This window comes from Vanacampus margaritifer, chromosome 18, assembly GCF_051991255.1.
Source record: "Vanacampus margaritifer isolate UIUO_Vmar chromosome 18, RoL_Vmar_1.0, whole genome shotgun sequence".
Taxonomy (NCBI): domain Eukaryota; kingdom Metazoa; phylum Chordata; class Actinopteri; order Syngnathiformes; family Syngnathidae; genus Vanacampus; species Vanacampus margaritifer.
The window spans coordinates 4,911,180-4,939,109 of NC_135449.1; the positions used below are offsets into that span (position 1 = coordinate 4,911,180).

General features: G+C 41.9%; 3 protein-coding genes across 8 annotated transcripts; 2 read left to right on the forward strand and 1 right to left on the reverse strand.

The window, feature by feature from the left end:
• The first annotated feature begins 126 nt into the window (after positions 1-126).
• On the forward strand, positions 127-8,988 carry LOC144037952 (serine/threonine-protein kinase tousled-like 2). 3 transcript variants are annotated; one of them, XM_077549852.1, is made up of 22 exons: positions 127-245; positions 329-436; positions 1,363-1,457; positions 1,699-1,764; positions 2,169-2,238; positions 3,171-3,208; positions 3,337-3,432; positions 3,721-3,828; positions 3,925-4,017; positions 4,081-4,191; positions 5,037-5,173; positions 5,254-5,406; positions 5,587-5,653; positions 5,748-5,845; positions 5,925-6,006; positions 6,088-6,179; positions 7,174-7,263; positions 7,435-7,604; positions 7,678-7,816; positions 7,885-7,996; positions 8,127-8,234; positions 8,310-8,988. In XM_077549852.1, exons 3-22 carry the CDS (start codon positions 1,368-1,370, stop codon positions 8,502-8,504), a joined length of 2,115 nt encoding a protein of 704 aa, XP_077405978.1. In that variant the 5' UTR covers positions 127-245; positions 329-436; positions 1,363-1,367; the 3' UTR covers positions 8,505-8,988. The 3 variants fall into 3 exon arrangements, with proteins under 3 accessions (XP_077405978.1, XP_077405977.1, XP_077405979.1); XM_077549851.1 differs by lacking the exon at positions 127-245 and having other exon boundaries at positions 287-436; XM_077549853.1 differs by lacking the exons at positions 127-245; positions 3,337-3,432 and having other exon boundaries at positions 287-436.
• A 123-nt stretch (positions 8,989-9,111) lies between these two features.
• Positions 9,112-12,690, reverse strand: becn1 (beclin 1, autophagy related). Of its 3 annotated transcripts, none has more exons than XM_077549856.1 (12): positions 12,599-12,690; positions 12,180-12,312; positions 11,910-11,974; positions 11,781-11,839; positions 11,512-11,602; positions 11,294-11,430; positions 10,997-11,191; positions 10,741-10,887; positions 10,523-10,672; positions 10,370-10,430; positions 10,156-10,298; positions 9,112-9,987 (listed from the first exon to the last, which is right to left on the reverse strand). In XM_077549856.1, the coding sequence occupies exons 2-12, from the start codon at positions 12,304-12,306 to the stop codon at positions 9,819-9,821; spliced, it is 1,344 nt and encodes a 447-aa protein (XP_077405982.1). In that variant the 5' UTR covers positions 12,307-12,312; positions 12,599-12,690; the 3' UTR covers positions 9,112-9,818. The 3 variants fall into 3 exon arrangements, with proteins under 3 accessions (XP_077405982.1, XP_077405983.1, XP_077405981.1); XM_077549857.1 differs by having other exon boundaries at positions 12,575-12,644; XM_077549855.1 differs by having other exon boundaries at positions 12,474-12,629.
• Positions 12,691-13,211: 521 nt separating this feature from the next.
• On the forward strand, positions 13,212-27,744 carry LOC144037884 (uncharacterized). Of its 2 annotated transcripts, none has more exons than XM_077549756.1 (21): positions 13,212-13,352; positions 13,626-13,720; positions 13,814-13,867; positions 14,264-14,344; positions 14,511-14,599; positions 14,669-14,705; positions 14,786-14,880; positions 15,169-17,289; positions 17,421-17,494; positions 18,392-18,488; positions 18,649-18,706; positions 20,848-20,930; positions 21,009-21,118; positions 21,226-21,313; positions 23,021-23,098; positions 23,248-23,288; positions 23,562-23,645; positions 24,187-24,244; positions 25,915-25,985; positions 26,417-26,471; positions 27,538-27,744. In XM_077549756.1, exons 2-21 carry the CDS (start codon positions 13,647-13,649, stop codon positions 27,633-27,635), a joined length of 3,546 nt encoding a protein of 1,181 aa, XP_077405882.1. In that variant the 5' UTR covers positions 13,212-13,352; positions 13,626-13,646; the 3' UTR covers positions 27,636-27,744. The 2 variants fall into 2 exon arrangements, with proteins under 2 accessions (XP_077405882.1, XP_077405883.1); XM_077549757.1 differs by having other exon boundaries at positions 13,213-13,352; positions 14,789-14,880.
• Positions 27,745-27,930: the final 186 nt, after the last annotated feature.

Sequence of the window (27,930 nt, forward strand, 5' to 3'; positions counted from 1 at the left end):
ACTTCGCTCCTTGCAGACGACTTTAAATTACGATAGAGGGGAAATTCAAACTAACGGTGCGGGGATGTGACAAGCACCACCAAGGAAGAGGAGTAGGGTGGGGGGGAACTAGGGCCATCAATGGTGGGGGTGTGGGGGTGCTCCGGACAGGTCTTTACCCGTGCTGAGGCACCGAGACACGGAGGAAACCCCGAGGATCACGGCCTCTTGACACCGGCGACCACCGGCCACACTGCACCTCTTCAGTTAGCGTCCGCTAAGCTAACCAATGTCTTCCAAGGACTGGGAATAAACGTAGCAAATGGCTTGTTGGATTTATTTATTGCAGCGAGCGTGCGGGACTTGCTAGGGGTTCTTTTCGCCGCCGGATGGACGCCGCGGAGCCGCTCTGCTGCGGGCCGTGATTGACAGTTGAAAGAGCTAAAAGGCTCCCCAGGTGAGACCAACTGGACGGCTAATGCTAACACGGACTAGTTACGGTTTAGCTCGATAAAACATCGTCATGGTATTAAACAGTGACTTTCATATACATGGACTCTACGAACAACCCGTGAAACTTTTTGCTAAGTGCTCGTCAAATGTCAAGACACTTTTTTTTTCAGTTTGTTGTCAATATCGAAGACGTAAATTAGCATGCTAAATTTCGTAACTGTACAGTACTGTACAGCAAGTGGCTAACGTTCGCCGAAGCGGGTTTGTCGTCCATGTCACGGTATTTTCCTGTTCATATACAACAATATGCGTCATTAAAAGGGGGTTAAATGTTTTATTAAAGTTTCAGGATATGTGTCACGAGTTTCTGATTTGATTAAATGTCACACAGTCAGTACGAAGTAAATGGTAATTTTAGTTATGCAACTAATTACACACACCAGCCGATCCGTCGGCATCCAGTGTTTAATTATTTTTTAACCATTAGTTCATCTAATGATCATTGAAGGTGAATTTAGAACAAGTGGACATTTAAAAATAAATAAATAAAATAAAATAAAAATATATATATATATATATATATATACACACCCCTGTTCAAATGTCAGGTTATTGTGATATATTCCACCACTTATGTGACCTCTAACCTGTATTGCTCAGTTGGAAGAAAAATAAATAAATTCCATGAGATAATGCAGTTACACAAGTGTGCACTGTGCAGTCATCTCAAATGGGAGCCAGCACACACCATTTAAAGTGCCTCTGATAAAAGACCTTTCTTTCTGATGCAGATGATGATTGCCATCCATTTAGAAAGTTATGCAGTTGGGAACACTGTTGGACAGACACGTTTGGCGAGTTGCTGATTTTGAAGCCTAATTGACATGCACATTTAAATGTTTGCTGTTTGCTTTGGCTTCCGTTCTCAAGGCACGATGGAAGGACTTCACAGCCAGGCTTTAAGCTTGGACCCTCGCAGGCAGGAATTGCTCGAAGCTCGCTTCACCGGAGTCGGCGTCACCAAGGTCAGTGGACTCAAGATGTACAATTCCAGTCGACATCGTCAAGCTAAAGATTCCTTAAAACTCTCCTATTATACATTTAACACACCTCGATCTAAGCACTAACTCCACAAGTATGTTTCTCACATTTTGGTTACTTTTGTTTTTCGAAGCCACATATAGAAGCTCAACTTCTGTTATGTTCTAACTATAAGTAGCAGATGACTAATGGATCTACTGTCTTGTCCTGTGTTCTGCTTTCCAGATCAACAGTGAATCATCCAGCCAGTCTCTTTGCAGCGTTGGGTCCCTTAGCGACAAGGAAGTAGAGGTTGGTTGGGCTGTAGGGCCGCAGACGATGTCACTTTCAGATGGACGATAAGTCGCTCATTCGTCTGTGCTAAATTAGATATGACGCCTGTGTTATTTATTTATCAGTATCTAAAAGTGGTTTGCTAGTCATCAGGATTACATAACCCATTGCCATGATACTACAAGGGAGGTTATTGTTTTTTGGTCAGATGGTGTCCCGGTAGCTTGTAACATATTGATAAGAGTGACTAATGTCCACTAGCGGTTTATTCTGCAAGTAAACTTTAATGTTGAGGTTGGTTATATATGTATGTGAAATGTTTATATAAATAACAACATGGATGTTATGAAGCACTTTGTGTGCATTTCTTGTCTGTAGACCCAGCACAAAGGTGACAATATGTTGCCTATGTTTGTTTTCAGCCACCGGAGAAGAAGGCCGAGCACAGAAGCAGGAAGAGAAAAGTGGACGCGTGTGACACCAACAGTCAAGGTAAATCCAATCTGCGAGTAAAACGATGCGTCCGTTTTTTAATCCGGTCCATTTGTGGAATCAATCAGTAATTAAAAAATATTAGTAAAATATTACAACTCAATTTTACTCTTAATTTTATTTTTTAAATTAGATCATTTAAAATTATACTTACATAAATACATGTGAATGAATTATAAATTTTTGGTTAATTTAAAATTTAATATTTTTGTTAAAATACAAACTATTTTTATTATTGTGTTAAGTAATTGGCTAATTTATTGTAAATTAATGAATTATACATAATGACAAAAATGAACATGAATTATTTTGTTATGCATTTTTATTTACGTAAGATACAAAATATTAGTAAAATGAATTAAAAAAAATTTTTATTAACTATTTATAGAGCACTTTAAAAGAACTATAATTATATTCATTGTAAAAAAAATTAAAAAAAACACCCAAAAATTTTATGAATTCTTTTAAATGAACAATTAAATAAAAAAAGAAGAAGAAAAAGCTAATGCAAAATATTTTTATTAAATATGTATTAAATAATTGGCTAATTCATTTTAAATGAATTAATTATACATAATGACATAAAAATGAACACTAATTATTTTGTTATGGATTTTAATTTACACAATATACAAAATATTAGTGAAATATGAATAATATACATTTTTGACTAACTGTATTTATAGAGCACTTTAAAAAACAACAACCTGATATTCATTCTAAAAAAACACCCCAAAATTTTATAAATTATTTTAAATGAACAATTAAATTAAAAAAATAATCAAAAAACTAAGCAATCTTATGCAAGTGACTAATCCACCAGTTACATTCATTATAAACAATACAATAAAAAAAATAGCATGAATTATTATTTACTACTCTTGCACAGACGCAACATGTCCTTTCTCCACTCCTTCTTATTTCCTTTGCAGGAAAGGGACGAGGACACAAGACGAGTGATTATTTTGAGGTGAGCGCAAATGCGAGCCTCACCCTTCAAACTCTTTAACTTGCATTCTCTCATTTTAACACTTGCTGCCTTCCTACTCTTTTCCTATTCCTCTCTGACTTGAAAATCCGCACCCACTGTGCGGCCAGTTTGCCGGCAGCAGCGGCTCCGGCACCAGTCCGGCCCGCGGCGTCCCCGTGCTGGTGCGCTGCTGCTCTTCTCAGCACTCACTGTCTTATCCCTCGGTGAGACTCGGAGAGATCGCTAACGTTGACAAACTGAACTCCTCACGGTCGTACCGAATAGCGCTAAAAGTTAAGATATTCGCGGTTGTGTCATGCAATTAAAAAAAAGAAAAAGAATCCTGATTATATCTTTTTTATTTGAATTTAATAATCATTATTTCCTTGTCATTATCCTATCTATCTATCTATCTATCTAACTATCTATCTAGCTTAGCTTAGCTTAGCTTAGCTTATCTTAGCTTAGCTTAGCTTATCAATCAAATATTTTCCGTCTTGTGTGTTTTCTAGTTCCAGCAGAGCAGTCCTTCATCAGCAGGTTCGGCCCACACCGATTCATCGTCGTGCAGCTCTATCAAGATGGCCCCCGCGCACTTTTGCGCCCACAAAGCCACCCAGGTAACAAGAAGGCGCGATGAGGCCATGTCTAGAATCTAGAACGCCGCGCTGAGCTAACCGAACGTGACAAACGTGTTCTTGCTGTCCTTGCCAAAGTCTGAGCTGACTCTGCTGAAGCTGACGGTGCTGGAGAGGAACAAGAACTCCGACTTGGAGAAGAAAGAGGGCCGGATAGACGATCTGTTGCGGGTAAGAAGTAGGGCTGATCGATTTTGGGAAATATTGTGAATTTAATAGCTGACGTTGTTGCAGGCTAACTGCGACCTGCGGCGTCAGGTGGAAGAACAGCAGAAGATGTTGGAGCGCTTCAAGGAGCGCCTCAGCAAGTGCGTCACCATGAGCAAGAAGCTCCTCGTTGAAAAGGTTTGTGGTCCACCTTACAAGGTGTTTAAAGTGCAAGTATGACCTCACTAGTCTAAACATGACATTCTGATTAATTCATTATATTTGTGGAATATGAGTTATGAAGCAAAAATACAGCCATTTTTGTCCATGTCAGGGGGCGGCCATTTTGCCACTTGCTGTCGACTGAAGATGACATCAATGTTGCTCCGGCGACATCCAATCACAGATGTTTTCTGAAGCTGAGCTGTGATTGGTTGTTAGCTGAGCAACAGCAAGTGGCAAAATGGCCGCTCCCTGAGATGGATAAAAACAGCTGGATTTTGCTGCTTAACTGCATGGGTATGGGGGACCAAAACTGCCCAAATTAAAAAAATAAATAAATAAATGACTAAAAGTGAAAATAAAAACAGATATAAAAAATAAATACAAAAATAAATTTATAAATAAAAGCTCTGCTCTCGCATTTCTTTATTTCATGCTGCACACGCTCTGTCAGGACGAAATTATTATTATTCAAATTAGGGGGCGGTCCTAAGCGTGTCTTGGTTTGGACTGCGCCGTTGCAATACATTTATATTTATTTTCTTGTATTTAATTTCTGAATTATCTTTTTTAATATCTGTTTTTCTTTTCACTTTTATTTATTTATTCATTTATTGTCGATTTTGGCAGTTTTGGTCCTCCCCATAGCATGATGGAACATATTATCAAAAAAAATTGTGCGGTTGAGTTCCCTTTTAACTACAAGACCACAAAATCTTCAGATGCGCCACACTTTGAATGAAGTGATCATTTTCGCCACATCTGCTTATTTGAGCTCTTCTAATGCAGAATTTGCGTTTTTTTTCCCTCCAAATGTTAAGTCAAAGCATGAGAAGAGGGCGTGCCGGGACAAAAGCATGCAGGAACGTCTGCGCTTGGGACACTTCACCACAGTTCGACACGGCGCCTCCTTCATCGAGCAGTGGGCCGACGGAGTCGCCTTTCAGAATCTCATCAAGTCAGCGAACGGCCGCCGCCGACGCCTTCCACACATCAAGCCGAACTTTGTCACCGATTGTCATTTGCGCACATTTTAAGGCAACAAGAGCGCATCAACTCGCAGCGCGAGGACATCGAGAGGCAGAGGAAGCTGCTGGGGAAAAGGAAGCCGCCGCCCGTGGCGCCGATGCAGCCACCAAGCACTGAGCACAACAGACGCAAGAGCAGGAGTAACGGCCAGGAGAATGAAGCGTACGTTTGAAGGACTTGAAACTTAACACGGCATTGTATACGTATTGAATATGAATTTATGTATCATCTGTGTCGTGAGAGATCATCGGGCGTGCCGTGGGAAATGATCAAATCTATTAATTCGTAATTCATCATAGACCCTGTTGTCAGAGAGACATCATTATTTTTTTTATATTCCAGGCTGTCACTAGCAGAATATCACGAGCAAGAGGAGATATTCAAACTCCGGATTGGTCATCTAAAAAAGGTAACTCAGCTCCTTCCTCAAATAAAATAAATAAAGGTAAAAAAAATAAAAATTGTCATAAAGCAGCATAAGGATGTATTTGTGTGTCCTGCAGGAAGAGGCGGAGATCCAGACGGAGCTGGAGCGGCTGGAACGAGTCCGCAATCTGCACATACGGGAGCTGAAGAGAATTCACAATGAGGACAATTCGCAGTACGTGTCGTCCTTTCGAGTTGCTGGCCATATCATTAGGTACGCTTTTTTTTCTAACGCCAACGAGGTCTCGCTGTAGATTTAAAGACCACCCGACGCTGAACGACAGATATCTGCTGTTACATCTACTTGGAAGAGGGGGCTTCAGTGAAGTTTACAAGGTTTGGTAGCTACTATTATTATGTTGCGTTCAATTTTTCATGCTTTATCTTGATATTGTTAGCTTTTTTCCCCTCCCTCAGGCTTTTGATTTAACAGAGCAAAGATATGTGGCCGTTAAAATCCATCAGCTGAACAAGAGCTGGCGGGAGGAGAAGAAACAGAACTACCATAAGTGAGTCCAAAGCCGCCATTTTATAGGATGACTGATTTGTTATTTTGTGGTTTCAACTGCAAAAAGCTCTCTAAGATCAGCAATAATTTGCCTATACACAGTAGTATGGTCCTCAACATTTTTTTTAACTATCTCAAAAAATAGTACTGTTGCAACCAAAATTAATGGCAAAATAAATAACAATTACTACTTTCCTATTAACTAGGCCCCGACCAATATGCATTTTTTCAGGCCGATACAGATTTTTGGCAGAAAAAAATACTGATTACCGATTAATCTGCCAATTATTTAAAAATATATATATATAATTCATAAAATTATAAATTATTAGTTACTAATTAATAAAAAATATGAATGTGAAATAAGAATAGAATAAACTGAAAAAACAGTAAGAACAAATACTGACTGTTCCTGTCCGTTTTGGCCTCTTGGAGGCAGTGTGGTGCCGTGTATCCATGGTGTGCACTTTTAAAGTGAGTACAGAAATAAGTTACGATTGAATTCTAACTCATTTTTCACACATTGGAAAGAATTTGTGCCCTTGCGTTGTGTTATTTACTTGTGGCTGTGTGTTCCAACAGCATTTGTGTGAATATTCTTTATTTGAAGGGAAAAACACTCCCGAAGTCGATGTAACTTCCGGTTAGCATTTGAATGGGATCCTCCCTTCGCTTTTAGCATTAGCGCTAGGCTAGCGATGTTTTAAAAACAAAGCATGTTTTGTATTTAAACATACAGTGGATGTAATTCTTACTGTCGTGTGTTTAGCTTTACAGTTGACTCCAGCTGGGATGTCATTAAACAGTTTAAAGGATGTTTGAGGGACAACAGAGTAACCAGAATAACATACGCTACACACTAGGTAGTTGCTAATGCTACGCAAGCAAAATGGTGCATTCATGGTACTTTCACAGCGTCGGAAACTTCGGTTTTCTTCTATTATAACGTTTTTTTGGGGGCAGATGTTTGAAGGGCAATATAATGTTTTTCCCAGGCACGCCTGTCGAGAGTACAGAATCCACAAGGAACTGGATCACCCTCGGATTGTCAAACTGTACGACTACTTCTCGCTCGACACAGACTCGTAAGTGCTTTCATGAAGTTAAAAAAAAAGTTTATTCCCAACATGCAGTTCAGCACAGTAAAAAAAAAAAAAAATAAATTAAGGGGATATTAGTGGAATACTCGATCCTGAAATTAGTAGTTAATTGTAGCATGTCATATTTTTATACCTTTTCGGTGTGATTTTTGTCAGGTTCTGCACTGTGCTGGAATACTGCGAGGGCAACGACCTGGACTTCTACTTGAAGCAAAACAAACTGATGACAGAGAAGGAGGGCCGCTCCGTCGTCATGCAAATCGTCAACGCGCTCAAGTACCTCAATCAGATCCGCCCGCCCATCATCCACTACGACCTCAAGCCAGGTATTCAGTATTCATGTTAAAAGCGCGCAGATACGTTTTTTTTTTTTTTTCTTTTCATCATTTACATTTTCAGGCAACATCTTGTTGGTGAACGGCTCCGCTTGCGGCGAGATCAAAATCACCGACTTCGGCCTGTCCAAGATCATGGACGACGACAGCTGCAGTTCATCAGAGGGCATCGAGCTGACCTCGCAGGGGGCGGGCACCTACTGGTACTTTGCTTTGGCCCAATGGTGGGAACGCGGTCATAATTTAAATACACGTGCCGTGTAACCTCCAGGTACCTTCCTCCCGAGTGCTTCGTGGTCGGCAAGGAGCCTCCTAAAATATCCAACAAAGTCGATGTTTGGTCGCTTGGGGTCATCTTCTATCAGAGCTTATACGGACGCAAGGTAAGGTTGTTTCTCCTTTTTTTTTTTTTTTTTTTTTATAACTAAAACATTAAATACTCAAAATTCTAAATGACCACAATGTATCCCGAGTAGCATCCTAAGATGTTTTTTTTTTTTTTCTTTCCTCCAGCCATTTGGTCACAACCAATCCCAGCAGGACATCCTCCAAGACAACACCATCCTCAAAGCTACCGAGGTGCAGTTCCCCCCGAAACCTGTAGTCACCCCAGAAGCAAAGGTATGCCACTCAAACACATGAATGCAGCATTTCCCAACCTTTGGATGCAGTCATTTTTATTTCATACCTTCCCAGACGTTCATCCGTCGCTGCCTAGCTTACCACAAGGAGGACCGCATGGACGTGCTTCAATTATCACGGGAACCTTACCTAATGCCCGCCATCCGAAAAACCCTCGGCGGCGCCGGTGCCGGCAATGCCGGCGCATCGCCTGCCGCCCCGCCTTTGCCCTCCACTTCCAGCTGCTACGGAAACAGCGCCTCCAACTGAAGTCGCACGCCGGATGAACGGTTGTCGTCGTCCAAAATGGTCGCTCCCCTCCCCTGCATTGCACGACTGCTACGACTCGTTTTAAGGGGCTTTGCAAAGCAAGTATTGTGCCTGTCACTATACGTCGCTGGCATAGATAGATGAACACAGATTTATTTGTGGACTATGAAGCACTCAAATTTGCACAAACTTTATTGGGAGTGTGGCTTAAAATCTTTTAAAGCAGGCATTTCAAGTATTAAAAATCCACTTTTATTGGAAGGGCTCCCACTGCAGGGACTGAAGACCAAAGTATAGAAAGTGGGCAGATTATTTTCAGGGTTTGACTGGAAAGCTGTCAGTTGATTTGATTGCGAAACGGTAAATAATACTTCCAGGAGGGGCTGCGGTGCTCGAGGGATGAGTGTTGTGAAAAGAGAAAATATTATCAGCAGAATTATAGTATGTAACCAATAAAATAAATTTGGTTACCCCATTGTTTTAATACCAGAATGTATTTTTAATTCTGAAGAATGACCTGAGAAATATTCGACATGATATTGCCAAGCTTTTTTTGGCCAATGAGTGTTTTGAGGATTCGCCGTAAAGAGGGCCGAGGGCATCTTCATTTCAATCATTTCCATGTGATTTTATTGTATTTTTGATATAGTCCATGTGTACATTATATATCTAACAGCAGCTTTTTCCAAAGAATGTTTAGTAAATTAGTAGCAGCTCTCAGTGCAATTTAGAAATTCCTTTGATGCAAGGCTGGGGAACTTCTATAGTTGTTTTTTTTTTTTTTTTTTTTTTATAGCGTCTTTTGAACATTTTAATTTATTTATTTATTTGCTAGGTTTCCCCCAGCCCTGCATTAACGACACCAACAAAACTGTCCTAACCCGACCTACACAAAAGTTGCAAAGGGTTGGAGAATTTACAGTAAATTTCCATGGGAAGTTATGAAAATGTATGATAATTAACAGGGAATTTGGAGTACTATATAAACTTATTTTGTCATAAGCGGAAATATATGCACAACAGATAGCTCGCCTTGCCCACATGCAAGGGCATCACTACTCTTTAAGGAACCAACCTTAAAATTTTTCCCCGCCATAAATTCCCATGGAACATTTCCAACATCCTGGAATTTTGTGACCATATATGATAGAACAAATGTGATACTGTGGTACAGGGATACGTTTCAGGAAGTTTTACATTCAAGTCTGAGGGAAGATGCAAGGTAGGCTTTTCCCAACCGTGTTGCATCCCCACGTTTCTTTGTCACGCCATCTCCGCGGCTCTTCTTTTTTTTTGTTGTCGTTGTTGTTGTGCTTATCTGTTGTAGAACTGCGATGTGACCCAGGCCAGCCCCCACTTGAGGTTGGTGAGCATGAACTTGAGCGCCTTGGTCCACTGCTCCTCCGAGTTGAACTGAGTCTTGATGGAGTACGAGCCGCCGCTGCCGCCCGTGTCCTCGATCTTGCCCTTCTCCACGTCCATCCTGACGCCACACACACACACAGTCATCACGTTGTGTAAGTGCGTTGTTCCTCAAGTATTGGCCGTCACGCTAGTCAAAAGTTAAATCAGAGAGACGTGACATGTCTCGGTAGGTGCTGCTGTTTTGGTTAGCAACAGAGTTTTTTTTTTCGTTTATTGATCATCTGACCTGTACGGAAGACAGAAGCCGGTGTCGCCTTTTTCCACCTCGTCTTTGAACTGCTGCACGCAGTCCAGGAAGGCCACCATGGCGTGGTCGAACTTATTGTCCCAGAAGAACCTCAGGCCGCCCGAACAATACAGCGGAAGCTCCTGGAACCACGAAAAGAAAAGAAAAGGGAAGAGTGTGAACTTGGAGGGAAATTTTACAAAATGGCTATTACTTTTGACTTGTCTAAAAGGGACTCCAGGTAGGAATGATTTCCATAGGGCACGAGGCGATATCTAAGCAGAGAAAACAGACACATTAAAAACTAAATTAAATTAATAGTTACGTTGTTGTTTTTTCATAATTCCTAGCTCATACGAGCGCTAACCTCTGGAAGCGCAGCCCCATCTTGTTAGCCAGCGCGTGCAGCAGCAGCACCGTCTGCCCCCAGGCGGCGTTAATCTCGTTCCACTCCACGGGCACGCTAGGAAGTCGACCCAAACGGAAGTTGTTGATGGTGCCAAACTGGCCGCTGTGCCTGAACGGGACGAAACCATTCAAATATTGAAAATATGTAGCGGCTCCACTGCATCATCGCGGACCTACCAGATGTGAAAGGTGGCGTTGAAGACGTTGGTCTTCTTGAGTCGATCCAGTTGGATCTGGCTGTAACGCATCTGGTTGTCGACGCTCTTCAGCTCGTCGTCCAGCTCCAGCTGTTGACGTTTGAACTCGCTGTACTCCTTCTGGTACCTGACATCAATTACACCAGTTAACCTCCCACTTCAAAAACACTGTGAGTGCTGAATAAAAGAGGAAAGTAGTAATTATTCCACAGCTCCCGCGTCCCTCCGCCACTCACTGCAGCTCTTCCGTGTCCAGCTGCTGGGCAACTCCCCGGCTCTGCGACAGCTCCTGGGCCACAGCGGCCCGCTGCTCCTCCACCGCCTCCAGCTGCTGCACCAGCGCCGCCTCCTCCTCTTTTAGATGCTCCAGCTCGCCCAGCAGCGTCTCCTCGTCCTCCACTGGCAGGTGCGATAGGAGCTCCAGGCACTGCCTGAACATACCGGACAAAATAAGTAACATTTTTTTTTCTTCAGTTCATTACATAGTAACTTTTTTTTTTATCTAACATTAACATCACTTTGCCATCACTCACTTGTAATTCTGACATTCATTCTCGGTGATGTTGAGCTGCGTGTCCAGGTGGTCCAACAGCGTGTCTGTACATTCCTCGCACAGCGGGTGGTCCACATCCGTCTGACCCGACATGATGTCAAACAGGTCACTCGTCACCTGCCGGGACAAGTCCGGTCATTCAAATCAACATGGATCGCATACCGTCGTCTCTTTTGGCTATTTTGCAGGCCCCGTCACCTTGAGTCTGCGGCTTAGATTTTCCATGGTGCCTCCGTCCGAAGCGTCTCCGATCAGCGTGAAGCTGTTGGCGCTCTCTGTAGACATCATCCTGATAACAAGCCAGGTTAACAGTGAAAATAGACATGTTTTACAGTAGATGTTAACATGTTGGTTTTTGAACAACTACAAATTTAAAACTTGTATCTATCTGCTGTGGATAATAAATTCATTAATTAAACCGTATTAATATTTGAAATTTAGTTTAAAAAATAAAATAAAATGCTCACCGTGCTGGGGGGATGTATTTCCTTGACACACCATCTTGCTTGTTTTCTACAAAGGTCTCCTGAAATTCATTTGCCTTCATTTTAGAGATGAAAATAAATGCATTGCAGTTAAAAGTGCATTCATTCTACCTCTGTTGTTGTGTCTCCTTCACCGCAATCAGCCTGTTTGCTGGGCGTCACAGTCACCAGTGGAGCTGAGCGGAGGCATGCAGATAAATTACGTTTTAAAACAGCTACTTTGGTCGATGTTGTGTCTTTGCAAACCATTTAAAATATTTTCTAAATATGTTGGTCATTATGATGGTACTTCTAGCTGAGTATTTTTTTTAGGTGTTTCTTTATGTGAAAAGCTTGAGAACCACTGCATTAAATCTTTGTGTTTAACAATCCATTCCATACCAATCAATTCGTGGATGGTGACCCGGTCCAGTACATTGAAGGATGTGTCCAGTTTGAGAGGCTGGCAGCATCGCTGACAAACGAAGCTAACCTGCATCGTCGTGCTCGAAGTCTTGGAGCCCTCCATCCCTCACTACAAGTAGAAAAAGGGGGTGGTATCGATCTGAACAAAATCACACGATGTCACAAAGGTCGTTTCGTGCTGTGATAATTTATTTATTCCCAAAACCCACGCTAAGGTTAGCTCGTAGCTAGCGCCGACAGGCTAGGCAAGTCAATAAACTGTGCGGTTACCTTAAAGCGATTTAAATTCATATAATCTCTTGTTGCAGTCACTGCATAATAGGTTTGACGATCACACCGTGGAAATAAGAAATGTAAATGAATATAAAAACCTGTCAATCTTGCTTCCTACTTACACTTCCGTATTGATGTTTACGTCTTCTTCTTCGTTTCATAAAAAAAATAAGAAACAAAAAGACCGCCTTCTGTGGATGGTTTGAATAATGCATGTAATCAACAGATTCAATATGAATTCCTTTATTTAAAAAAAAAAGTGTTATAAAAGTAAGCAAATATACAGCAATGAAAGCAAAGAATTGAGGTAAAAAGGTTGATATGACGGGAAGGAAAGAAGGGAGGAATGAAGTACGTGAGGTTGTGAACAAGAGATGGTCAGGTGGTGCATCCAGTACAGATTTTTTTTTTTTTCCATTTCTGTGTTTTTTCACTCGGCCCTAGAGAATGAATAGTGTCGCGAAAATATCTAAGAAGATAAAATGCTTCGTTTGGACTGCTTGAAAATCGAAACTACAGGGTTCACCTGTCAAAGCAAACGTCGGTTCTTTGTGAGAACCCCAACAACCCCCCCTGACGACATCAATGGAAACCAAGTGGTTCTTAAACTCTTTTTTTTCAGTGAACAGTTTAGTCCACTATATAAAATATTGTACCTTTATGTGAACTAGCCACAACAATAAAAACATATTTTTTCCGCTGTTTTTTAACACTATTTTTCGACGCTTGCTTTAACGATTAAACGCTGTAGTTCTACCTTCCCACCAGAAGATGGAACCCGCTAACCCAAACAGAAAGCTGCTGTTCAACACATAAGAGAAGAAGAAAGTTTGCGGGAAAACCAAAGCGGAAAAGTCAAGAGTGGCTGCAAAACAGGTAAAATGGTCACAAAATGTCCGTTAAACTGTAAAGCGGCGACATCTTCCATCATTTTGTGTTGTCCTTTCGTAATGTCGGTGTCGTTATTGTAATTCCTGTGTGTTGTTAAAGTAGTCAAACTTATCGCCACACTTATTAAATCACAATGGCTGATGTCACAACACCAAACTGCGACAGTGACGACATTTCTTGGTCAAATTAGTCCTCATGTATTTGAATGCGACTGACGTGTTGTAGAAACTGAGTAATTGTTCGTTTTGTTGCGCTTAGATTAAAAAATAAAAAGACTTCATGGCACCAGCCAAAGACACCGAGGTGAAAAGAGGGATTTCTGTCCTATGGGAGACCCTGCAATGCCCCATATGGTAATTGACATTAAACAGACTCAATCAAATTGCATAAAACAAACTTTTTCATCGAAATGTGTTTCCTATATTTTTCATTTTCTTCATTAATAGTCTGGATTTGTTGACGCAACCTGTTTCCACCAAGTGTGACCATCAGTTTTGCAAGTAAGTATCATTTCAAATACTTTTCACTACAATATTTTTAATGAACATAACATTATGAAATGCTAATAGAACTTTGCATGTATGTAAACATCATTCAACCCTTTTACCCTGTGTAATTGTTCTCCCTCGGTCATATTTTGGTCTGACCCGTAAGTAAATATGACATCATGGTGAAAAGTACTACACAATTAATACTGTAACCACTCATTCATTTTTATCCTTCTTTTAAAAAAATTCCCAGCACGCCACAAAACAAAAATGCCTTCATTCAATGCCTAAGTTTGTAATTCATGTAGCTCCGATATAATCAATTGAAATGCTTTATAGCCTGAACCTGAACTTGTATCCATGTGTTTTATTAGTATTTTATTCAACACTTTGTGTTCACTACCTTAGGTTTTGTATGCTGAAGCTGTTGGACAACAACAAACTAAGCAGAGCCGATTGCCCTGTGTGTAAAGAAAAGATAACAAAGAGGTTGCCCATATTCACAATAACACGCCCTAGATGCTCTAGTGTCTTTTACGCGGAGACCCTGCAAAAATATTCATGAGAGAAAGGCCTGTGATTAAACCTGTGTCTCTTTAACATGGAGACATGGCCTCGAAAAGTGTCTCAAAATGTTACTTTTTCTCTCTCACAGAAGCTTGCAGGAGAGTCCGGGTTTCCAGAGACTGGTCGCAGGGCTGCAAGACATGATCCAGGCGTACGAACATGACACTGGCACAAACTGTAAGTACTGTGCAGCCATTATTAACTCGAAAAGGAGGGGCCTGAATGACTTTTACTTTCTTCATTCAGACTTCACTGGACTGGCCCAAGAAGAAAGGCGATCTCAGTGAGTGTGATTTGAAAATTCTATTCTGATTCCAATTGATTTTAATTGTCACTTGTTGTGTTGATTTGTTACTGTCCAAGCAGGGCAAACGATGACAAACCGGTTGATGGAACATCTGACAACGTGGAAGGTGTTGAAAAGGCACTTCCGAGTTCTCACTCATCAACTATAGCAGGTAAAAGCTCGGGGGTAGACAAAAGTTGGACATGTCCACTTACATTATGATGGACAAAAGTATTGGGACACCTGGTAATTACACTTACAGGAAGTAAATTGATTTTTGGACAGAATAAATATTAGGTATTCCCCAAATTAGAATTGTTGAAAATATCTTGGCAAGATTAAGGATTAATAGGAAGGAACACCTCACTGATTAATTAAACTTTAGATATATGGTCATTCTTCTTTTGTGTTCAAAATTGTTTAAACGGTTCAGATTTTCCCTCTCTTTTTTTTTTTTTAGCTCTCAATGGATTTGCAAGAGTCATGGGATTTAAAGATTCCAATCCTTTGACGACAGAAGGTGAAGTTGAGGACGGCTCCGTTCAAACGTCACAATCCGAGGAATTGATTGAAGCAACAGTCAAAGCATCAAGACTCACAACGGGAAGGAAAAGGCGAAATGACCAAGTTGTGCCGGCTTTTACGGGAAGTCAACCTCGAACGCAATCCCCCAGGCAGAAGCAGAAGAACGATGAGGATCAGGACCAAATCTTCGAGAGCAGGAAGAGGCGGAGTAAGGAGAAGGTCGCGGAGTGGCTCATGAAGGTTCCCGCTGAGGGGAACCTTCCGTTGGAGGAACCCAGAGAGCTTGCCCGCGTTTCCGACGATTCGGACAGCGGCACTTACGCGCCGGACGTCCAAACGTTCAACAAGAAGGAGCAGATCGGCAAATCTCTTGAAGCGCATGTTTTTGGGGTCACCTACAAACGAAAGCAAAGAGTTCATCAAAGCGCAGGCAGCAAACCGCCATCACATGCCTCAAAAGAGCTATCCAAGAAGACGACCAGTCTGACTCCGACTGACTTCACAAAAAGCCTTGAAGAGAAACTTTTAGATCTGGAAGAGCTTGTAACGATGGACGTCTCTGAAGAACCGGCAAATTGTGAGACTCCCAAGAAGAATCCGGACAAACCTCCAGAAACTAACGAGCCTGAACGCAAGCCAACCAAGAGGCTGCGTCGCACCTTGCAGCAGGTCAACTCTGATTTGCCGGCCAAAGCGGAGACGAAAACTCCCGCTGCGAAAAAAGCAGACAAGCGGCGAGGCCCCTCCGAGAGGGGCAAGTCCGCCAGAGCCGTGAAACCTCTGCTCCTTGTCGGAGTTCAAAACGGAGACGCCGCCGCTAAGAGTAAGCTTCCGTCGGAGGCGGTTCAGGTGCACATCGAGAACTACCCGAGCAGCGAGGATCAGGAGGCGCTCGTCACGACGGGCACCCGCAGATCCAAGAGGCTTCACTCGTCTTCCCGGGATGTCCGACAGCCAGCTCCCAAAAAAGCTCCGACTCGCCAGAGGGCCAAAACGCTCAGAAAGGACGTTAAAGATGGCGGAACATCGAATCCTTCCCATGCAAATGCTTGCAAAAGTAATGGTTGCATATATGACAAAGACATCTGTGCAATCGAAGACATGGAGATCTCCCATCTGGACGATCTCGTTAAGGGAGCTCCTCCCACTCAAAACCAAGCAGATCGTGACCCGCCTCTGCTTCTAAGTTCCGCAAGTCTGTTTGGGGCGGCTCCGGACGATCCCGCTCCTCGTTCCTTTGCGAGTGCCCAGCAGGACTGTAACGACAGCGAGATGGACACCGCCCAACTCCTCAGGAGCTTCAAGGCCGCCACAAGGAAGTCGTTCCGCCTCGCCTGCTCGGGTAGGAAGAGGAGTCGGTGCGAGGATGAAGAATTCGCGCACAGCCCGGAGAAGAGCAACAGTACTAAATCGGGAGTCCAGCAGACGCCGCCGAGATCGGACTTCACCGAGCCGTCAACTTGTAGCGATTTGATCCCCCCGACCGATTCGCCTACAAGGAAAATGGCTGCCAAAGTGGTGGCCGCTCCCGTGCTCCTCAGGAATACCGTCAGCAGTGCCCTCAGTCCAAACAAAGTGACTGCACATGAAACGGAAAGCCCCCTCGCGTCCTTCATCCCCCGGGTCGTGGATTCTGGACTCCTTTTTCATGAGCGCCAGAAGATTCCGGAGAGTCCGTTTGAATCGGCCGCTGGAAACTGCCCGGCAACCACATCGCAACATTCCTTAAATCCCGACTGCTCCTCGACTCCGGACGGCCTCGGAGTTGAGCCGGACCGCGGAACCCAGACGAGCGTCCAGTCGTCCGTTCTCAGCAACCCCAGCCGCAAGACGCGGAGGACGACTCCGAGGCTGCGGTACTCGTCAGAGACGTTGAGCAGCTCCAATGAGGAGTTGCCCACTTTGGTGCAAATCTTCCAGCAGGGCGCTCCCCGCCGTCAGGACGCCGCCGAAGCTAACCGGCACGAAGGCGATGATGTCGCGGTGCGGTGTGTGACGCCAGACTACGTAACCGACAGTCAAGCGTCCGTCGACTTGTTCGACCCTCCAGATGAATGTAAGATGATATTCAAGATTCTCTTGTAGGAGTCAAGAACTTCCTTACAACTCCGCTCTATTTTGCCTCAAGCAAAACCGTAAATAGCCTTTCTATGAATGTGATTTTCATTTTTATGACTCCTTATGCAGCGGATGTGCCAGCCAACGGAGCATGCGCGTCTGCTGAGTCGTCGCAATTCACAAGCGAGGTTCTTGTTACACAGGTAAATTTCTTTTATATATATTTTAAGGCCAACTTTGCTTAGCATTTTCCATCAAAAGTCCTGTACAATGAGGAGATATAAACAAATAAATGGGTAGTAATGTGGTTAAAATAATAAATGGTATTTGTAGAATTTTAATTATATTTTGTGTCTATAAATATGTAGAATTTTTTTAATCTTGTGTCCGTTTTTGTTATATTTTTAAAATTACCTTCTTTTTTTTAAAATACATTTTTAGCGTTAACATTTCTATCTTCAGGCTTCACCAGGTTTTTAATTATTTTTTGTTTTCTAGTTTTGAAATGTGATGGAATTCTTCACAAAGTTCCCATCCTAAAATTGCTTTTTGACTGAATAGGTCTAGAAATCAAATCTGAGAATAGAATATGATGCTGGCTTCTCTGCATGCATTATCCCGCCCGTCCTACAGAGGGCAGCGTCCTCATTGTCTTCAATGGGCTGTCATCTCCAGAATGACTGATGACTTGGGGGGGGGGGGAAACAAAACATCCATCTCAGCAAGTTTTAAATTGCATTTTTATTTACATGGACTGCAGAGGAGATGATGCTTGTTTTACTTCTCATCCATCATCCTGCATTTTCCTTTTTTTTTTATCTGTCCACTGTCACGCCTCAGTAAATTTAAGTTCATATCTCATTCTATTGCAAATATTGCATAAATCATACTTTTACTTCATCATGCCTCTACTGACAAAGTAAAGCAAGAACAAACAAAAAAAACATTACATTTTCTGTCATTTTTAACAGCTAAGTTTAGTTTCTGCCCCCCGCTGATTGACACTCATTATTGTGCATGCATGAACTCTAAGGTTGCTTTCTTCCTCCTACTCTATTCAGTCAATTGTTTCTTCTTCTTCTTTTTTTCTCATTCGTCAGCAAAAGCTGGAGATGCAGCAGGATCTGGTGAGGCTGAAGAAATTGATGGCGATAGTGACTGAGGTGCTCCAGGAGAAGGAGGCCAACCCTGCTGTGTGTAAGCAAATCACACTGACTGACTTGTCCATCTACCGTACATGATCGAAATCATCATTATTGCATTCATTTACTTGATAAAATACTTGTTCTTTTTTTCTTTTTTTTTGAGGATATTTTGTTAAAGTTTGATTTATTAATTTGTTTTTGGCTTGCATAAGGCCCAAACGTGCAGAAATTGGATCCAGGTGAGCCGGATGCAAGCCGTGATGCAGACAGGTTAGTAAAGCGGGCCGTCAACACGTATACCACGTTGTCAGAACTGGAATGCAAATTTTCCTCTTAGAAGCCGTTTTTTACATTTGCATTTACACCATGATGTTAAAGACTCCCCACTTGATTTCATCTGAGATGCTGGTGCTGCTGATTTGTTTAGCAACAGAGTTCAAATGTGCTCAGTCCTTAACTCTTTGTTGCCCCCTTGTGTGAATTGCGATAATTACATTTAGATGCAGTACTTTATTTGTCAACGAGAAAAATTCCCGCGGAAATTTTGAATGGGACTGCTGACTCTTGTAAATGAGCTGAACAGTTTAAAATTTAAACCACTGGAATCGCTCAAGAAATGTGGAAGTTAACCATAATCAACATCAACTAAAAGTATTTCACTGTCCCTGAAAATGTATTTAAAAAAAATGTAAATGAGCTGAACAGTTTAAAATTTAAACGACAAAAATCGGTCAAGAAATGTGGAAGTTAACCATAATCAACAGAAACTAAAAATATGTCACTGTCGCTTTAAGAACGCACACCCATTTTTGACTTGGAGCCATCATGCGCCCCACATTCCATTGAGATTGTATGAGAGACGCACCCCTTGAACAAAAGCCTCTCACGACTTAACGGTTCAAGATACAGATTCAAGAAATGGCTCGTTAGAACGGCAAGGGTTTGGGAAACACGAGCATGTTCTCATTTTTTTAATCGGATGAAAAATGACCAAATGAGAGCAGGTTGAAAACCTATGATTTATCAGAAATGAAGCGCGAAAGGCGCCTGAATTTAACATGGAAGAGATAGGCGAGTTCGTCCGACTTGTCCTAGTTTAAAGTGAAAATAAAGGTACTAAATGACACCTTAGCCAAATAAAAGTTAGTTTGTCTGAAAGAAGTCACTCGTGACTACAAAATGTGAGAATTTGATGTCTAGTGAGAAAAGATTGTGGCCATGGTGACGAGTTGAAGTGAAACTTTTGCAAATAGAAGTAGACTTTTCTTTTTTCCCGCCACTCTAAAGTTAATTGGTCAACAGAGTGCGGTAGAAGCCTAATTCACTCACTGTCTTTGAACCCGCACAGGGGGGAGAGCTTTCATTCCTTAAAAAAGATTTCGACACTGAGCTAAAGATGGGAAAAAATCCTACAAAATGAGCTAAAATTCGTATTGGTAGGATAACGTATGCGTGCGCAGCGTGTCTTGGAAAAAGGTGCTTGATCTGTAATTTGTTCCCCCTTTCTCCAGTCATTTCCTATGGGAGTTTTTTGGGAGTTTTTGGGGAATTGCGTCGCCATGGTAACTCGGAATTCCTAGAAAAGTAATGCCGCACCGAGTCAGATCGAGCCGCATCGTTTGATACCTTATTTGTCCCGGTGCGATCTACGGTACGGGCCGCATTTTTGCGGAAAAATCTCGGGATTTTCTAGGGTGGAGAGTAATATGTGCTGCTTTCAGCAGTCCCATAATAAAAAGGCAAGACATTGAACAGCTGGACATCTAAAAGTTTAGAGGTGGTCACATTATTCAATCTTATTATCATTTTAGGTTCAAACTGAAATTTCTTCTTTCTACTTTGAAGAAAAAAAAAACGAAATGTCAGCATATGTACTTGTTTACACGTCACGCTGCTATCTTCTTTATCAACAACACGTCCCGCATCCGGTAATTGGGTGGCTGCCCCCTCGTCTGGCAGGGCGCGATGAGCAAAATAATCTCTCCAATCAACCCCCAATCCGCTCCAGCTCCGTAGAGATTAAAAAAAAGTCATTGCTGCCTGTATCTTCTATCGTTTCAGAGCACTTAGAAGGAAACTTGTGTTGCCTGTGTAATATATCTCTCCCGCTTGACTGATGCCCCCCCCACCCCCACCTGGAAACTCTCGCCTTGCAGGGTTCTAAGTGCTCTCCTCCGAGCGAAGAAGAGCTGGCGGATGATAACATGAAAGGGGCTTAGCGAGATGAGCTTGTTGTGGAAATGAAAAATCAGGCAGAAAAGTGCGCGGCAGAAATAATTGTAACCAGCGTTACATGCGGCGTCCTCAGTGAGACAAATTGTTGTTTGTCTCTGTCGTATTAGTTTTATTTTCATGGTATGGCCTTGAAATCATTCTTTGTAGATTTGAAAGCTGCATCGTTATTTTTGCAGGAAAGACCTTGCAGAAGGTGCAGAGCAGCCCGGAAGGCATCCCCGTGATGGAGAAGAGTTGCCTCAGCCCGCCGTCGAGACGTGTAAGGCTATCACTCGTTTTACATGCTCATTATTTGACCGACTGATTTGTTCATTCTCCCGCTCGGCGCCGCCGCCAGCTGCGAAAAGCGGCGCCGATTCCAATTCGACCTCCAACGACAAAGAGAACAAGGCTCCCCATAGAGCCAAAATGGTGCTGGTGTCGTCTGGATTGGCGCCCGCCGAGCAGGTGTGTGTGCGGGATCATCCGGCGAGGCTACAATTATCCATCTTAATGGCGTAAGTGGGGTCGAGGGACGGCTAACGTTGGCCAATCATACCTGTCACGTCTCGCAGATGGCGGTGAGGAGGTTCGCGAAGAGAGTCGGCGCGCGTGTGGTTTCCCAGGTGACCGCAGAGGTGACTCACATTGTTATGTGCACAGGTACGTACGACAGCTGTAGAAAAGTCACTTCAGGCAGTGTGCGTGATTGCGCAACAGTTTTTTTTTTTTTTTAAAGGGGCGGTCGGTCAACACCAATATATGGCGTGGCAACCATTTTGTCACTTTGTCGACTGAAAACGACATCACAGTTGCTCAGGTAATGACCGATCACAGCTTGGCTGGCAAATGTCACATGGCCAATCTCAGAAAACAGGTGATTGGTCGTTATCCGCGCCCCGAGCGACTTTAATGTCATTTTCAGTCGGCGACAAGTAGCAAAATGGCCGCCCCCCCTGAGATGGATAAAAATGGCTGGATTTTGCTGTTTAATTTACATTACACATATTTATTATATTAATCAGAAGAACAACATTTTTTTGTGTTGACTTCCCTCTTAAAACATTTTTTCTATTTATTATGAACTCTTGATGTGAAATTCAACTCACACTAGGTTGCAGTGCTGATGCAAAGAAAGAAATATAAGTGGACAACTTAAAAACTGTTTTGTATTTAGCCAAAGTTGTGGGAAAAGTTCTGAAAACATAAACAATTGGATAGTTTAATTAAAAAGTTTATAGAAGTTCAAATTCTGTTCACCTGTACAGGTTATAGCTTAGTTAAGGAATTTCCCCTTAACTTTTTTGTGGTTAATGTGTCTATTTGTACAGCTTAATGGTACCTGCAAACAATAAAAATGTCACGCAGTGTGCAGCTGGTCTTTTGGGATTTGAGTTAATAAATTGTTTTACTCAAGAAATTCAAACAAGCTCTGACACTTTTAGCTTTCTAGTTGAAGAAAAAAAGAACATTTTCATTTCCAGCAGTACTTTGCCGTTTTGTGCGGCTCCTTAACACAAGTCTTTTGGAGATAAGCCGCCAACCTCATTCTCTTGCTCGTCGCTAATTACCCTCCCTGATAGATTATTTTTAATTCGCCAGCTCCAAAGCGCCACATTTCGACAAGGCCTTTTAACAGGCGGTCGTTTCCCTGGCAACCAAGAAATGGGGAGCATTTAACCTCCTGATCGTGCTGGTTGAAAGTTGAAGGAAGTGGAAGGGGTGCCAACAATACAAAATCCTGGTTGTTAATTTCTGAGTAATAATAATGATGCTGACTCGTGTTAACTCATTTGCTCCCAAAAAGGTTCTATTTTAAATATCACCCTGCCATAGTTTGGCTTTAGCCCCTGATGCTAGCTAGCTACCTAGCAGGTAAACTAGCACCATGAGCTAGCTAGGGAACTAGCTAGCTAAAGCCAAACTGTGGCAGGGTTTTTACTTTCTGGACTTGGATTTGCCACCTCTGTAGCAATGGTAGTTATTACAAAAAAAAAAAACGGCCAGCAGAGTATAAGAGATCAACCAGGGCCATGTTGCAAAGAGGCTTTCCCCCCTAGTGTTACAAACTGATTTGTGAATAATGATGAAACTTAGCTATCTTCTAATACTAATTGCTGCAAAACGGAAACAGATAGTTCTATACTTTTTTTTTTTTTCTGATGAAAGAAGAGACTCTAATCTTTCTTTTGGTAGGTTGCATTTTTTATAGCAATAGAACACAATATTCTGTGGGCCTTGCAAAATCAGTCAAAATCCAGTAAGGGGGTCGCTTCAGTGAAAATGGCTGCGAGTGAATGAGTTAAGGTCTTGTAAATAACACTGAAATAAAAACAAAATAATTCTTGCTCCTTCATTTTTCTTCACCAGATGAACACCTGGTATGCGAACGTACCCTCAAATACTTCCTTGGCATTGCAGGCAGGAAGTGGGTGGTGAGCTTTCAGTGTAAGTAATGTTTTTTGTTTTTTTTTAATGCCTTACTCACTGTTTGTTGTAAATTTACACGGTGACAGTACGCCCGCCTCAGTGACAAATTCAACCTGACACTTGCAAGTCCGGCCGCAATAAGTGATCTTCTCATTTGCTCCTCGCAGGGATCGCCGAATGCTTCAAGCAAAAGAAAGTCGTGGACGAGGTACGCTTGCCCCCCGTGTTATGATTCCGCGTTGAATCAAAGCCGTTTGACGAAGCTTTCCGCGCCGTTAGCCGCGATCCACCTCATGCATTATTTGTCATCCATTTGCTTTCGCATTCCCGGCATCTGCCGTAATAACTGCAGTGCATCATCGGTGCGCTCATTATAAAACCAAATAAGTGTTTTTCCAACTTGTGCTCGCCGGCCCGTCTGACAATCGTGACGTGCTTGGAATGTTTACATTCATATTGTTGTGTTTCCCCCTCCACGCAGAGCTTATTTGAAGTACGAGGCGACGTGGTGAACGGGTCCGATCACTTTGGCCCTAAGAGAGCTCGCACCACCGGAGACGACAATGTGAGTGCAGAACTTTGCAGTAACAAGACTTGTAAGCTGGCGCCTGTTTGAATTTGGTAAAGAATTTCAGGGTCCGTTTCAGTCAAAGCAGCTCCATACGTTTGAATGAACCGATTACCTGGCACTCCCAATATGTCCCGGAGGACATTAGTGTTGTCTAAATTAAAAATCTGCAACGGAGAGACTTTCATCACACAAAGCACCTCTGGCTTGATGATCATTATAAACAGACAAGTGCTGAGAGAAAAAAAAAAAGAAGTCATTTTCCCATCCGTACAAATGCGTCGAACCTCATGCAGCATGAATTATGTGGCCACCGTGGCTCAAGGAAGCCATTTAGCATGACAATTTCCCCAGCCAAGCGAGATGACCCTGAAAAGCAACAAAGTGCTCGCCCTCCTTGTTGGATGGCTTGTTTTTTCATTTTGCTGATGATAATGTCACGCCATAGGCAGCCGTGTTTGTTTTTCAAGCAGGGAAGCATGAGCCAGGTTCAAGCCAATTAATTGCTTTGCATGCAATGACCTTTTTGTTTCCACAGCTTCTCATGAAGGGCTACGAAATCTGCTTCCAGGGACCTTTCACAAATATGACCACAGGTAAATGCTTACATAAACGGCGTGTCACATCACTCCAAGCTAATCACTGAGCTCAAACGGCAATTTTGACACTTTTTAGGGATTCGACGTAGGCTTTGTAGGAAATTTAACATTTGAATTATTAGGGGTGTCGGGCGACTAATTTTTTTTATCATAATTAATCGCATGACTTCTATAATTAACGATTAATTGCAAATTTTACATCTGTTCTAAATGTACAGTAAAAAATGTCATGCTCTTGACATAAAAGTGGAAAATGGCTGCATTAGTTATTGATACAGTAATTTGGTCATTAACTCTTTGACTGCCAGACGTTTTCAGAAAAGGGATGCCGTGGGTGCCAGCCGATTTAAGCATTTTGACTGATCTTTCAAGGTCCACAGAAAACGATGTGTTTGGACTATGGAAACACACATACTACCAAATGAAAGATTGGACTCTCATCTTTCATCAGAAAAAATAAGTTTGTTTCTACCTTATTCCGTTTTTCAGTAATCAACAATAGAAAATGGTTAGTTTTACCTCTGTTTTGAAACAAACGTCTTTTAACGTCTTTGGCACTCCTCCATAGGATTTTACGAAACGTTATTTAACGTTTTTGGCAGTCAAAGAGTTAAAAAGACATGCTGTAAAAAAAAAATATATATATTGATTTGTAATTTTTCTGCCACTAGATGGCATAATTACATTTGTAAGACGTTTGTGACAGCTCAGCGCAATTATCTTTTCTTATTGGGCTATCTAATCTTTAACATGAAGTAACTTGTGAAATTCTGCACATTTTTAAAATTGTAAAAGACAACTTGACCCCAGTCTCTACAAACCTATGCATTATTATTACTTTTATTGCTGCTAAATTTTGACATGGACGTGTCTGCTGCGTTGCGACTGGAATCCCCCCCAGTGCAGGATTCATTAACCACGCATTAAAACAATTAGTGGCATTAAAGGAACTTAAAATGAACGCACACCATAATTTTAATATGCGTCCAAATGCTCTAAAATGGCAAAGCTCTGAAAACAGCTGGCAGTGGAATGAGTTTGCTCAAATGGTGTTTGGATTTTGAGGGGGCTCTCGGGAGGCCAAAAGTTTGAGAAGCTCTTCTTCAAACAACAACAACAACAAAACATTTGCATCCGTCTGTGCTCGTGCCATGCCGGCGTGCGCTGCTGTTTGCTGAATTGGTAAATGATTCTGCGCTGCAGTGATGTCGGCGTCCTGTAGGCCTGCCATAGGCATCGGCGCAGCACAGGCTGACTTCAAACCACCTGAGTTCTTGTTATTATTCTGGGTGCTGTGCTCAACCCATGTATTTGTCCAGCACCCAATTCAATGAGATTTATTTATTTGAAATGAACAATTTCACACACATTTTCACTTGGAACAATGATGAGCAGGTGCGTTGAATACAAAAAAAAAACGCTTCTTATTGTCTGTTCTGTACGTTGCTATCTATGGAAGTTTGCTCACGTGAATGCTAATGGCCGCCGCCGCCGCTAAGCTGAAATGCCAAGAGGAGGAAAATAATGGAATGAGGAATGACGTGCCGGCGCACAGCGTATCGCCCGTCGCCCGTCTCGTGGCATCAGACACAATTACTGAGTAGCTTTTGGTTGCCTGTAATTTGCATGCTTTAATGTCGCCGTGTTTGTGTCTGTTCATCTCCCAGAGGAAATGGAGTGGATGGTGCAACTGTGCGGAGCCACGGTGGCCAAAGACCCGCTCGCGCTCGACAAACGGGTGAGACCGCCGTCGCCAAAATGACCATTGATTCATATTTTCTCACAATCAAAATAGATTGGCCTTCATTGGATTCTGCTCCGCTACGGTTAAATGAATTATACCTCTCCGGCAATACCAAGCTCTTATTACATGGCCTTAATGGTGCGAGTGTGGCTGTTGCACTTTCAATGAATCCATCATTGCGTATGGCTCATATACACTATGGTGTATTATTTAAACAAAGTACAACCCTGCACATTGTGCACGTCGGTAAAGCACTTGGCCCCTGCCAACGCTGCAATTATGATTACTATTCATGACCCCCCCCCCCCCCCCCCCTCCTCCAGCTTGGTTCGCAGTCGAGCGTTTAGTGTGCAACGCTAAATAAAAGAAAGCTAAAAGTAGCATCGGAGTGTGTTTATTTGACGAAGTGTGTTTTGGTCTCACAGAAATCCAATCAGCTGGTCATCGTTCAACCTGGATCAGAGCCAAGTTCGTACAGCAGTAAGTTTCTTCATATCATAACAACTAATGTGTCAACCCTCATGTATCTGGATACCTTCCAGACAAGCCGGCGATAGGTGAAAATCTGCAAAAAAAAATAGTTACCCTCCAAAAAAAAAAAGCTTCTGCTCCCTCTACAATTCTCACACTCAATTAGTGTTCCCGTTTTAGTGTCAAACTCTCACCAAGTCTGACATACAAGGTGGTAGACGTTTTTTTTTTTTTTTTTTTCACCCGACAAGACGGATTTGCCGGGGAGAGCGAGTGTGAAAGAATTCGGGCGGCAAAAAAAAAAAAATGGCCGAGAGCAATTGTCAGACGGTGGAGGGTGAGGCGGGGGAGATTTGGGTGGGGGGGGGGGGGGGGTTGTTTAAACAAGTAGGAAACTAAACTGGAATCTAAAAAAATACATATATATATATATATATATAATAGCAATAAATATTTATAACTGAATAAAAAATGACGCAGAATGAAAAATAATACTTTATGTATACCTGCAAATAAAAAATTATGCATCATATGTAATATATGTGAAATGAAAATAATATTATAATAAATCAAATTTAAATAAAACTGACTACAGTTATTTACAATGCATAAAATATTTTAAAACATATTATAATAATTAATAGTATTATCTCCCAGTGAATGAAGAAAAAAAATACTATTTGCTTTAAAATAGAATAATATTAATAAAGCTATATTTTAAAAAAATAAATAAAAATAAAAAATTAACCATGTACTGTTATGAGTGAATGAAAATATTAATTACAAAAACATGACAAATTAAGTAATAAATATAAAATAATAGTGGTGTTTACCAATAAATGAAGAAAAATAAGTGAGACATGTAAGCTCTATTTATGGTTTATTTAAATATATGTAAAAGTACTGACAAATATAGACTGTATGAAAAAACTAAAATATGGATAAAAATGAGTACAAATTAAGACTGGGTAGAATAGAAGTTGCCACTTAAGATTCTCTAGACTAAAACTCGATGTACGACTAACATTTGATGGTGATGATGTCATCTTTTGACACCATCTTGTTCACTGCACAGGTCTGGCAAAACAGGCCACGGTTGTGACTCGCGCTTGGTTGTTGGACTCGCTGGCCACCTACGACCTCCAAGGTTACGGAAACTACCTAACCAGCTAAGGACATTTGATCACCTTTTTATTATGTGCTGTACATAAATGTGCATTAATACAAGACCGCAGACATTTAAAGTTAAACTGCAATAATAAATAGTGACGCAAAAATGAAATAGTCTGTTTATTTTCCCCATTAGGAACCCGGGGCTGGCTAATTAATCATTCAAGTTTCATTGTCAGGGCTGTTTATTGTTATTGATTTTTTTCCGGGTTTATGTATTTCATAGCATGTTCATACATACACAATTAGCGTTGTTTTGCACAACAGCTGGCTGAAAAGAGCACGCGTGAACGAAAAA

What these genes read in the sequence shown, in the direction of transcription:
- LOC144037952 (XM_077549852.1), top strand. Translation starts at nt 1,368, where the DNA reads ATGGAAGGACTTCACAGCCAGGCTTTAAGCTTGGACCCTCGCAGGCAG. An exon ending in ACTCACTGTCTTATCCCTCG is followed by an intron (nt 3,433 to 3,720) that starts GTGAGACTCGGA and finishes TGTGTTTTCTAG; the next exon opens with TTCCAGCAGAGCAGTCCTTC. An exon ending in CACAATGAGGACAATTCGCA is followed by an intron (nt 5,846 to 5,924) that starts GTACGTGTCGTC and finishes GTCTCGCTGTAG; the next exon opens with ATTTAAAGACCACCCGACGC.
- becn1 (XM_077549856.1), bottom strand. Translation starts at nt 12,306, where the DNA reads ATGGAGGGCTCCAAGACTTCGAGCACGACGATGCAGGTTAGCTTCGTT. An exon ending in AAATACATCCCCCCAGCACG is followed by an intron (nt 11,603 to 11,780) that starts GTGAGCATTTTA and finishes GCTTGTTATCAG; the next exon opens with GATGATGTCTACAGAGAGCG. An exon ending in AACGCCACCTTTCACATCTG is followed by an intron (nt 10,673 to 10,740) that starts GTAGGTCCGCGA and finishes CGTCCCGTTCAG; the next exon opens with GCACAGCGGCCAGTTTGGCA.
- LOC144037884 (XM_077549756.1), top strand. Translation starts at nt 13,647, where the DNA reads ATGGCACCAGCCAAAGACACCGAGGTGAAAAGAGGGATTTCTGTCCTA. An exon ending in ACATGACACTGGCACAAACT is followed by an intron (nt 14,600 to 14,668) that starts GTAAGTACTGTG and finishes TTCTTCATTCAG; the next exon opens with ACTTCACTGGACTGGCCCAA. An exon ending in TTTCACAAATATGACCACAG is followed by an intron (nt 24,245 to 25,914) that starts GTAAATGCTTAC and finishes TTCATCTCCCAG; the next exon opens with AGGAAATGGAGTGGATGGTG.